Here is a 12,449-nt window from a genome sequence, read left to right on the forward strand (position 1 = left end):
TTAACGATAACACTCTCTCAACTATTTTCCACAAATTCAATGTGTGCTGGACAAAATTCTAACGTTTCTCTATAATTCACGACAGAATCATGACAGAAATGCGTATAAAAGCAACAATATCATCGACTCATTCCCATTGATATTCGTAAAGATGCAAATTATGTTCACATTACCATGAGACTGATTGATGTAGATGTTCACTACAACGCACTATTTTCCTGTCGCTGGCCCACCACTAGCACCCCCCTCCTCCCCCCTTAATTTTTTTTTTTTTTTTTTTTTGTGTGTGTTTTTGAGGTGGAGCCTCCTACCCCAATTTCTTAGGATTTCGCTGTGGTTAAGACATACCAGATAAGCGACCGAGGGCGAGGGACACAGACGAGCGAATTGTATATCGGCATATAAAATAGCTGCATCACCTCTGTTATCAGCAGAACGCTCCGACGTCTTTTGAAAGAGATATCGCGTCCAGAGGGGACGGTTTTAAATCAGCTTTGATAACACCTGCCGACAACGAATATGAATTATATCATATTAGCTTGGCTTTTCTCACTTGTCTATGCAGAGACGTCACCAAGGCTAAAATTCACTGTCGAAGGTAGGTGTCTAAGTAATGCTTTACATTATTGTTGATACCAGAAGGAATAGCTATTTAATATTTTGGCCGATTTCTTGCTTACTGTTTTTGCTTATATATTACTAGACTGAAGTAGGCATGCAAACTAAACGAGACTGTTGAATGAATGAATGAATGAATGAATGAATGAACAGTGTATTTGCATTCAATGTGTAAGCAAGTGTGTAGCCTACAGATTGGTATGTTGCATTCGACATGCGTGTGGCATAGCTGCGGCATTCGTAATGGCTTGCTTGGCTGTAATATAGGGCGTAGTAGGCTAAATTGGAATGAGGCTATGGGTCACTAGAAAATATGACAAGGTTGACGATCATTATGATTATTGTTAAGAGCAGATTTTATGTTTTAATCAGAGATATGGTATTGCACCTTGAACCCAAATACATTTGGTAAAGTCAAAGTGTGACGTTGCAAAATTAATATTCGAAGCCCTTATTTTTTGAATTATTGAGCGATGCATTGATGTACTTGGAGAAATATCACCCACTTTGGGACCCAGTATCTTACTTGACTGTTTAATGTAGAATGCATTAACGCAGCTGATCTACTTTATCTTTCAGTTTCAGCATCCAGGATGTATGATTTTGTCAGTTATAGCAACGGCGGTTTAGTGAAGCACTAAATGCAGATGCATCAATTAGGACAATGAATAAGCAAGGCCAAGTAGATGTATATTTCAGTGTTTTTTTTTTTACGTGCGGTGATGTAGATACGTGCATTTTTGCCCAGTAATAGCTCTTGTCATCTAATCACCGTTTGTGTCTACAACATATCACGTGCGTGTCAAAACTGTGAAACAGTTGTGCGTACATCCAATTGCACCCTTGACAAAATGTGATGTAAGACAGCAGACTCCTGCCGCATAACTTTAACATCTCCATTATTTATTAGGGGGTGTAGGATTCAAATGTGGGAAATGCTCCAACAGTTACTGAGCAGTAGTCATGGAAACCGATTACATTCGTTGTTAAACCAATAGGAAAACTTTGACGTTTGATAATTGAGTTCAGGTCTTGATCTTGTAAACACTATCATACGCTTGTCCATCGTCGTAATTCAAACAACTTAATGCGTAATTTTCACATTGTTCGAGTCCGCCAAAACAAATCTAAAATATAATGAATAATGAGGAAAACAACCTTAATGTCGCGGTGAATTAATTTCATAGCCACACACAGCAAAATATATCGTTAAACAAGCAGCGGAAAGTAGCACGGAGCCTGTTTTGTAAAAATACGTGCCTCGGAGATCCACGTAACTAGCGCTGCAAATCTGCAATGCAGGTGCTGGCGCTGATAGGGTTGGTACTGCGGTAGCAGAGCTCTCTGAGCGAGGATGGAGCGGCATCAGCGACCTCGATTATACATCGCGACCGTAGACGCATCGGCATAGCTGTGGAAAATTCCACACTTCCAGCTGGAGCGCAATTAACTATTCAAAGCACGCCTCCATACCTTGCAGAGCCTCGCAATATGCTCAAAATCAATAGAGGATGACAATTTTCTAATTCGGATACGCCAACGCTGAATAGAAATTACATTTCATGCATTTCGGCTTGGAACTTTCGGTGTTGACCGTCGTTTTTCTAAACGCACAGTATGACATGAATGTTTACTGCACATAAAATGTTAAATAGGCTACTACTGGCCATACTTGAGATGATGATGATAGAGAGAAATGTTACATAGCCTCCGTAGTACCATTCAGACTAGCGTTTAGCTTTTTACATGTCACTTTGATACGTGACTGTTTTTTTTTTATAAAGTATACAATATTCAACAGTTTGTATTATTTCGTGCCCCCTATTTGAATCTCGTTTTCGGTAAGTGCTAAGATCAGTTTACGTTAGACGGGAGGCCGTTTCAGAACAACATATATACACATGTTCGGCGTTATTGACGCCCACACCTGGAGGCGGTGCGAAATGTACCAAGGCAAGAGCCCTGTAAGGTCAGCGCGTATTTGTTTCAGAATCATGTCTGCTGCATAATAAAGTGCCAGAATGCACTGTGGAAATGCAGTGTTGAAACGACCTTTTTTGCCATGGCAACCGAACGTCTATGGTTGCAGTATGTTAATGCTTTAATGCTTTATTTTCTTCTATTTTCTATCTTTTTTGGATTTTTTTGTCCTGTTGTCATGTGCTGTGTTTTAATGCCCCTGAGAAGACCAGAGGGAAAATATACTGCTTTATAATGCTCATAGTGATAACCAAAGATGTATTAAAATATACTACCGCCCATACTACACCAGCTTGTGGTGTATGTCAGGCCCAAATAAAAAAAATAAAAAAAATGGCTTCAAGTCATATAAGATGACAAAAGCTGTGCTTACAGTTGTGGAAAAATGTGCTGTGTGTCATAGAGTTAAGCATGTCCATGTTGTTTGAAATTGAGAATGAAATACATAGACATGTTGTACCCCTCTATGAACTTTCTTGCAGAGCCGACTAGGTTTCACTTTGTAAAACCAGAACACTACATGACCCTGTACCTCCAGGAGGGAGGAGATGTGCTCTATGTGGGGGCTCAGTCAATGATTTACATGCTGACATTCACTGGCAAAGGGGTCAAAGAGACTCAGGTAGGTAAAGACTGGGTGAGCCAATGGTGCTATCCTGTCACTGTTTGAATAATCAGGGGTATATATGTTTATGGATCAGTTTAATCTGTTTATCAAACCTCATTTGCATCATGCCAGAGATTGCTATCCAAATGATCCTCAAGACTGTAATGAAAGTCTTGCTTCTTCTTTTCCAAAAATTTTCAGCGTCTATTCACTCTGTTGATTTTGAAATTTTGCAAGGTGAAAATGCTCTCTCTTGCTTTCTCGCAAGGCATATCTTGCTTGCCCAATGACACAGATTATGTAATAGAAAAATTGCATACCGTTGAATGTGGGAGTAAACTAATGCTTTCCGCTCTGATGCTCTAGATTCCAGTCCCAGCAGATGAAAATGCAAAGGAGGCCTGCCTCTCCAAATCGCAGTCACAGGTGGGTGAGATGCTAAAACACAGCTGATGTGAGAGGATAACATCATCAGTTCTAAATGTAATGTGAATGCAAATGATGGGTGATGTAAGTGTGTGACATCGTCACGTTTTGCACAGGCTGTTGCACAGCATTTGAAATTGATTGACCACAAAAGTAAACTCGCAGAGCAAATGAAACCCTGCATCACCCTAAAAACCCTACATTCTTTGGCAGAAGTGTGTAGAGTGTGCAATGATCAGCATGCATCAAGAATTAAGAGGTTTCTACAGTAGCACACTACAATTTTGCTCATAGGCAAGGCTTGCCTGAGCTGCTCCAATTATTGAGCCAAATATAGACTATCTTGTGGTGAATATTCATTTAAACAGTATCATGTGATCAATGCATTATGGTAGTGTTTACATGATATTCAACCTGACTCTGTCCCTTGTCAAGTTAATCCCCTTGTCTGTCTTTTCTTCTGCAGATAGAGTGTGACAATTTTATAACTGTCATGCAGAAAGTCAGTGATGCCTTTGTGGTCTGTGGTACAAATGCAGGCACCCCTAAATGCTGGCAGTTGGTAAGTTGTTTGTACTTTAGAATATTCTTTGTTCTTACCACTTCTGTCAGTATACAGTGAACAGTTTGACTTTATACCTATATCTTTGAGTTCTGCCTCCTTCTTTCTCTCCTTTATCTTAAATGGTGGGTATTGAATGATTATTCCTCTGATCAAGTTGTCAACCCTTCAGTTTGTTAATTCATGTAAACTGCTGTTGCTTGGGCATTGTCTGCAGCTTATGAATTCTTAAAAGATGTTTCAGTGCACATATTAATTTGTTTTGTTATTTGCTCTGCTCAGGTGAATGACACAGTGCTGACTGATGTAGCCAGCGAGCAGATGACACCATCTGATATCTCTTCACCCTTTCCTTCCCAGAGGTCTGTCAGTCTGTCAACAGGTATGACCTTATATACAGTCCCAAGAGACATGCTCTCACCCTTATATGGGCATGAACCTATGATTTTCAGCACAGAGCCTTCTATGCCCAAATGCCCATGTTTCAGGCTGACAAGATGATAGATAAATGAAGCTCATTTATTCCACACCAGCGCCACATACAAATGACTCAGAAATAGGTAGTTTTTTGCCTCTGTTAATCACTTTTAGAAAAAGTTCAAATATGTTTTGATTGTTTACTAGGTTCGTATAAGAAATTGTTGTACAAATTGATAGACCATCTTGATTCTACACGCATTTTCCAAATAGAGGAAGGTCCTGCTACTCTATATCCAATATTATAGTAACAAGATGGTGCTTCAGTGCTACTCTAGTTCTTTGCTTCAGTGTTACTCTAGATTAATGACTTCTGCTTCCTATCTGTAAAATGAAAATGAGGGTAAAAAGTCTGCACAGTGCACTTTTAATTCCACATTGTGGTGTGTGATATAATCCCTATGTTGATGACTAATGTTAAGATTGTACAGTGACAAGTGCCCTAAGCAGTCCTCTGCTTGTTCCGCTCAGATGGGAGCCTCTATTCTGCCCTGTCAGCCGCAGGGTCGCAGCCCGGCTCAATCCGCAGGACCTTCGGCTCCCGCAAGCTGCTGAAGACTGAGAACAAGTGGTTGCATAGTGAGTGGGGCAGAGTGGGACAGGATTCAAGGTCAAGGTGGAGACTGGGGTGATGTGGGCTGAGTGGAGGTGGGACAGGGTTGGCAGGACAGAGTTGTAGATGCTGGATAATGAAAGCAGGGGAGACTGGTAGAGTTTGGAGTAGGGGATGAGTGGGATGAGTCAGAGGGGAGGCAGTGCTGAGAGCTGTTCATTGCAGAGGGAAGGAGAAGGGGAGCAGGTGGAGTGTGGAATTATGTTGGTTGCACCTAAACAGTGCCTTCTTCCCTGTCCACATTACTGGATCCCCGTGAACAGAAAACAATGTGAGTATTTTTTGACGTCACTGAGTGGGCCAGTGTGTCTACAATCGGTAAAGAATGGGGTGAGGTGGTAGGTTTAAATTTTTTTTCATCAGAAAAAAAGCTGTTAAGTTTATTTCTGTGATTAATGGTTCCTGCAAGCATTCCAAGAAAGAGCAATAATCAGCTAAGGAATCAGTAACAGGCCATGGTTGGCCTGCAAACCAACATCTAATTACCATCAATTGCTATATTATCACAAAATATAACAAGCTAGTTCCTATAGTAAACTCCTGATTATAAATTGGCTATCCTAGGTTATACCTAGCTAGGCTGATTTTAGCTAGCAAGTGAATTATGACACTTCTACACAGCTAGATAAATAGCCAGCTAGCTAACCAGCTTTGTATTGAAGCTAGCTAGCAAGTTATTTCAACCTGCTCACTGTAATAGCTGGCCTGAAATGTATTTGTCTGACTGGATCTCTCAGTCGTGTCATGATATTTACAGCAGACAAATCCGAAGACGTATTTTTTAGTTGCACACAAATGCATAAGAGAAGCCACAGTCTTTTGGCCATCCCTTCATTATGGCTTGCAGGCTCTTTTATCTGAAGCCATAATGAATTCCTTTTAGACTTAGGATTACTGAAAGTGTAAGAGTCTGGTGCTGTTAAGAGCAAACACTGGTATGAGGCCCATACTTTTGAACCCCTTACCTGACATGGTGCATTTTTCACTGTAGATCCTCAGTTTGTTGGTGCAGCAATGATCCCGGGGTCCCGTAAGCACAAGGAAGAGATTTACTTCTTCTTCAGTGAGTTTAATAAGACGGCGGTTGTTGATGAGGAACCTTACAGGGCCCGAATTGGACGCGTCTGCATGGTACACAAACCGTCATTATCATTATTTAGAAATCAAGGAAACAACTACCTCTGACAGTATTGTTGTAATTGCCTACTGCACTTAGGAGCAAATACAGTTGCTTTTATGTACTGATACTTAAACTCTTCTTTGGCCAATAGTTATATGATCACCCAGATACATTAAGAAAGGTAACACATAACATAAATGTTCAAAACAGTTGTATAAAATGCCATTTTAGAAAAAAAAAAACACTGTAGAGACACATGCAGAGTGAACAGTAATCTTTGCTATCACCACTTTGTACTGCAGTGTATCACTGTATGCTTCAGTTAGGAATGTTCAGACAGATCCACGGGGCAAGGCCATTGATGCTCACACACTGTGTTTGTTCTAGGTGGATGAGGGGGGAGTTAAGAACATGCTAGCTGACTCCTGGACCACTTTCCTAAAGGCCCGGGTGATGTGCGGAGTAGGCAGTACTCCTAGGCAGTACAACAACCTGCGACAGGCATTTGCGCTGACTGCACAAGAGAGGAGAATGGGCATAATTTATGGGCTGTTCTCCAATGCCTGGTAAGACCACATTTCTGCTCCCCGGATTCAATAGCCTGGGCTAACTAGTATGGAGGACTGGTCTGTGGGGGCTTAGCTAATTTCATCTCTGTATCAGTAAGTGTAAGTATGGATGGCTCAATTGCATAACCAAAAAGAACTACTCCATTTTTAGTGATGTAATCAGAAACATTTGTCTGTTTAAGGTTCATAATGTTTAAGCTCTCTGATCTGCGTTTAAGGGCTGGTCATTTTTCTGCTTTCTGCTTTGTTTGTCTTTTATGCACATTACACTGTGTTGTGCACATTGTACTGCATTTCACTCCTGACTTTTTAGCCAGGCCTCTCTCGAAAACAGAGGTTCTTAACTTCAAGAGACCTGGTCAAAAAAGGTTAAATAAGTGAATAAAATCTGTGTTGTGAGCAGCCTTCACTTCTCAAGCTGTTGCTAGGCTTGAGTAATTTTAAGTCATAATTATGAAGTCATGATCTAACAAAACCGCTAGTTTTAATGATTAAACTTCTGTGTTGTGTTCTGTCTCTCACAGGGACACCACTGTGGTGTGTGCTTACTCCATTGAAGACATTGACAAGGCTTTCTCCACCTCTAAACTAAAGGGCTACAGCAATTCCCTGACAGGACACCGCCCTGGAACGGTAAAGCTGCCACAACATAGTATATACTGTGATTGATGATGTGCATATGGTGGTACAGACAAGAAGAGTGTCATCTGGAAATCATAAGAGCAAAACCTTTACCTAAAACAGTTATTTGACCACAGTCTCTCTAAGACAAGAAAAAAAAAACGTTTCCTATCTGTTGATTATTAATTATTGTTCCAGCAACAACTAAAAACAAAGGATAGAATATAACTGAGAAGTAATGCATTTTGATGACTTCACATACTGTTTTTATCAATTGTAACCCAGTCCCCTGGTGTTCTCCCAACCACCTCATCCCCCCAACCCCCTGTAGTGTGTCCTTAAGAATGTGACATCATCACTAAATACCAAGACCCTGGCAGTGATAAAGGACCACCCAGAGATTGAGGATGTACTCAGGCCAGTTGGGGAAGCACCTTTGAACTTGCCCACCGATGACCACTTCACCCAGACAGCTGCTGACACAGTGCTGGCAGTCAATGATGAGCACTACAGTGTGCTATACCTGGGAACAGGTGAGCTGGAGCTAGACATATACTGGGACACAGGGCCAGATATGACATGCATCATGGTCTAGAGAACCAGAGTGGAGTAGGGGCAGGCATTTTGGTTGTTTCTAATTTGTGTCTGAAATTTCATAAGTTGCCTGTACACATTGTTAAAAATAAAGTAATTTGAAAGTATATTCAAAAATATTTTTCCAAAAATGCAATTTTGGCTGGCTCGATGTTGTGTATGTCTATTTGGCTGTGCTTTGCTTGACCAAACAAACACTAATCCTGATTTAAGTCTGTTCTTGTACTATCTGTATCCTGTTGATCTTTTAATTCTACCCCATAAAGACTTCTTCCTTCCTCCTTCTCGACCTCCTTCTCTATCTTCCTCTTTCTTTCTCCTCTCAGAAAAGGGCAAAGTCCTCAAGATCCTTCATACCATTGAGGAGGCCTTCATCATCTCTCAATATACCCTGTTCCACAGTGAGGGTCCTATCACCGCAATGGCCATTGACTCTCAAGGGGTAAGCCATCAGTACACACAAGTACTAAAATATTCCTTCCGATGCAGTAGCCACACTGTGACACTGCATCACTAATACTTTCTTTAAAAATCCCTCACAGATGTTCTACACAACCTGCAATAGCATTGAGGTGCAGAGATTTCATTGTTCAGCTTTGTCTCTCCTCAGGGCCATCTCTATGTGAGCCAAGCCACAGAGATCCAACGCCTGCCACTGGCTGACTGCAGCCGCTATGGAGACACCTGCCGGGAGTGCGTCCTCTCACGTGATCCCTACTGCGGCTGGGACCCAGCAAAGAAGAAGTGCACCCCCATCCCTGCTGGTTACAACATCAGCACTGGGTACAGAACTGAAAAACTTTGGACTCAGCAAGCAGGAGCTTTGTCAGCAAAAATGCCAGTTTTCCTAAATATAGTAAAGCAGCAACAGACAGTCAGAGCATACTTCTTCTAACTGTCTATCCTTAATTGTCTTTGTTTTGTTTTTTTTTTTTTCATTGGATCCATAGTGCAATTGTCCAGAGCCTTGACCAGTCCAACACTTCTGTCTGTGGAGAAGCTACAGGTGGGTACAGCATGAACATAGTCTATGTCCATGTTTTACTTTATTCTGCAGTACAAAAATCCAGCAAGGGCACAGGATAGGAGACGTAGAAGAATTACAAGCAATGTCCTCATGGACAGTGGTGTGTCTGTGGCTGTGTCAAGAGTTCAATCCAAGGTTCCTTTAACATTCACATATGGAACATGACATTCCATATTGTGGTTGAAAGCTGCCAATCAATCTGACAGACAATAGTAGTTTACATCTTTACATCTATTACTTCCGTTTTACATATGATCAATGTCTACATTGATATTTACTAAGCACTTCTTAACAGTTCATGTTAAGAACTATAAACTCAGGCTGTTAATACTAGCTCTGACTCCACCACAGCCCTGAAGGTCCACAGCACATCTCCCAAGGAGGTGGTGGTGGACTCAGACGGGCCAGTCCTGCTGCCCTGCCCTGTGCGTTCCTACCACGCCACCTACGGCTGGGAGAAGGACAACTGCATCAAACGTTACCCCTGCTCCATCACTGGGGGCTCCTGTGTGCTAGCTCCTACCCCGGATCTGCCCCTCAAGGAAGGCGTATTCCGCTGCATGGCCCTGGAGAATGGCTACAAGGAAGAGGTGGTCTCCTATAGGCTGGTCTTCAATGGTGGGCCCCTTCCCGCCTCCTTTGCTTCTACCCTGGCGCCCTCCCTCCTTCTGGCTGCAGCCACACTGTGGCTGATGTAGGCCTTCAGAACCTCCCAACCCCCCTCCCCTACTTACGAAATGTGCCATCAAAAGAGTCGTGATGCCTAGGTCAGGTTCGCAGAGCACTTAAACTGCAGCTTTGGTAAACATGACAAGGGAAGGTGACCGGTTTTGGGGTTTGTTTTGATGTTTAGATAATACTAATAAGAAAAAAAAAGTCCTTTTGCAGTGCAGAAAGTTGCCTTAATAGTGATCTACCCTTAAAATGGTGTCACTAGAAAAGCAATGGGATTACTTGAAGCAGTGTCTGTTTGTCTGTTGTTGAATAAAAAAAAAACAGACATCACCTAGTTACTATGATAACTCATAAAAGAAGAGAAGTGGGATCAGATTCCAAGTACTGTAGCGAGTGCTTTGCGAACCAAGGCTTTCAGACTCAAAAGAGCCAATTTTTGAAGAGTTTGGTGAACCACATTGCCAGGCTAAATTTTTTTGATTGTTTGATTTATTTTGTTGTGTTTTTGTACAGATTTAAAGTTAAAGTTGACTGTGCCACTTTGTGGAATATTAACTGCTAGTATGCTGCTCCAAGGGAAAAAAAAATCCTGTTGAAATACATAGAGCCTCAATCATTTTGAAAAAAAAAAAGAAGCCTTAATATGTACGTTAAATACCTACCAAGCACAAAATATAGTAGATGCAGGCTCAGTAAGCTGGTGAAGCTGGCATTGCGCACTGCATGAGGCCTGAGTCAGATCCTGGGCAAGAGTCCCATCTTCGTGATGCGGGGGATGAACTCTGATGGAAGAACCAGAGAGGCTCGATCAGGCCTAGCAATGTGGCTGCGCAAGGCCTGATCCAACAGTGCAGCCCCCTCGTATTTTGATGAAAATGTAATAAAACTCATACACTGCAGCATTTACAATAACACATGAAATCACTGATAAATGGCAGCTGAAGCCAAATAAACAACATGTGTAGATAACATATAGATGTGCGTTTTGTCGTCACTGTAAAAAGTGACTTGCAGTTATATGCTGTAGAAATAACTGATTATCATGCAAGTGCTGATACCATCATTGCTACCTACTTATGTGATGCTTACACTTATATATTTCAAGTGTCATACAGTGCTAATGCTGTTAAGATGACAGCAGGGCTTGAAAACAGTCACTGACTTACATAGTGATATTCAGAGGGGAAAACATTACATAGTGGAATTCTACTGAAATAGATATTATACTCATGCCTATTAATATGCTGAAAGAAAGGCTCTGTAAGTTTCAACAAGATCATTTTTTAATTGGAGCACAGGAAATAGCAGCCATACTCTGGGGAGAAAGACTACAGCCAGACAAATTAAAAAGTAGCTGGTAAAAATGTTACTATATTTCGGGTGACTGGTTATCCTCTTTTATAAAGCATTTTGGCCTGTTGGTCTTATTGAATGTATAATTTTTTGGTCAATCTTTTCATAGTGAGGGCAACATTTGTGTATCTTATTTTGTGGAATGTAAGGTAGGGTTTAAAAGAGGAAATTAGAAGATACTCAGTGATCAGAATCAGCAGCTGCTATCTCCTATCCATAAACGAATTTTCTGACCCCTGGGCATGAGGTAGCAATTGGTGTGACCCAACTATGTGCCAAAGGTATTCTTAACTAAACTTTCAAAACTGCAGTGTTTGCTCAACTGGTATCATACTCTCAATTTATATGTTTATACTTAAAGGAGATAGCGCAACCCACCCTATGCCAAAAGATACGAACATTCTTGGAGTGGGTCCAGGTTGGAAGGAAAACACTAGGCAGTCTGACTCTGTCTTTCTCTCTGAAGGCCTTGTGTTGCTGTTTCCCCTGTCTGGGTATCACATTAAGTGCACTCCATGGCAGGCAGTTCAATGTTCCAAATCCAAACTATGTCAAATCACCTCATCTTCCTGCTGCTTCAGTTCACTTTGCTCTGTGTGCCTGTTTGCCAATTTGCTGTCATGCTATCCACACATGCACACATACACACACACAAACCCAAGCAAGCACATAGTCTCATAAACATACATGTACACATGCATTCACGCAGGCCAGTCAAATGTTTTTATCCAGGCCAGCTGGATAAAACTGTGGAAACACACACACACACACACACATACAAACATGCGCGCACACAAACATAAATACTTGCAGAGCACCTGCACACACAGAAATAAACATGTACGTGTGCACACATACACACGCCCACATATGCACACACAGACACTTTTTAAAAGTCTCTTTCTCTATTTGCTGTTGATTACCTGAATTCCACCTGCACTTTCACACACAGCCCTGGATTGCTCAATGTTGTTTGTGCCATTTTTCCTGTGTACTAAGCCAGTGTTTGCAAAGCTGTGAAAAGATGATACCATAAGAGACTAACCATTGTGCAACTGGCAAACCCACCCGCAAGACCAGTTGCAAAGCCTTACATGATTTTCCAGGGCAAAGATCATGTTTCAGATAATAGTGTAGAGATAAAATACAACTGATTTGTCTATGACAGGACCTAAAAACAAAATTGATCACCATTTAACATGATTAC

The 12,449-nt window shown here is 41.4% G+C and overlaps 1 protein-coding gene across 1 annotated transcript; it reads left to right on the forward strand.

Moving 5' to 3' along the window:
* Window positions 1-308: 308 nt before the first annotated feature.
* On the forward strand, window positions 309-12,058 carry si:ch211-113g11.6 (uncharacterized protein LOC559008 homolog). The gene is made up of 14 exons (XM_036537858.1): window positions 309-598; window positions 3,081-3,220; window positions 3,572-3,631; window positions 4,098-4,193; window positions 4,476-4,575; window positions 5,142-5,249; window positions 6,275-6,414; window positions 6,791-6,969; window positions 7,497-7,605; window positions 7,925-8,126; window positions 8,514-8,629; window positions 8,798-8,970; window positions 9,138-9,193; window positions 9,566-12,058. The coding sequence occupies exons 1-14, from the start codon at window positions 520-522 to the stop codon at window positions 9,910-9,912; spliced, it is 1,905 nt and encodes a 634-aa protein (XP_036393751.1). The 5' UTR covers window positions 309-519; the 3' UTR covers window positions 9,913-12,058.
* The last annotated feature ends 391 nt before the right edge of the window (window positions 12,059-12,449 follow it).

The sequence above is a fragment of the Megalops cyprinoides genome, chromosome 10 (assembly GCF_013368585.1).
Source record: "Megalops cyprinoides isolate fMegCyp1 chromosome 10, fMegCyp1.pri, whole genome shotgun sequence".
In the NCBI taxonomy this organism is placed as follows: domain Eukaryota; kingdom Metazoa; phylum Chordata; class Actinopteri; order Elopiformes; family Megalopidae; genus Megalops; species Megalops cyprinoides.

What these genes read in the sequence shown, in the direction of transcription:
- si:ch211-113g11.6 (XM_036537858.1), top strand. Translation starts at nt 520, where the DNA reads ATGAATTATATCATATTAGCTTGGCTTTTCTCACTTGTCTATGCAGAG. An exon ending in GAATTGGACGCGTCTGCATG is followed by an intron (nt 6,415 to 6,790) that starts GTACACAAACCG and finishes TGTTTGTTCTAG; the next exon opens with GTGGATGAGGGGGGAGTTAA. An exon ending in TGTGCTATACCTGGGAACAG is followed by an intron (nt 8,127 to 8,513) that starts GTGAGCTGGAGC and finishes TTCTCCTCTCAG; the next exon opens with AAAAGGGCAAAGTCCTCAAG.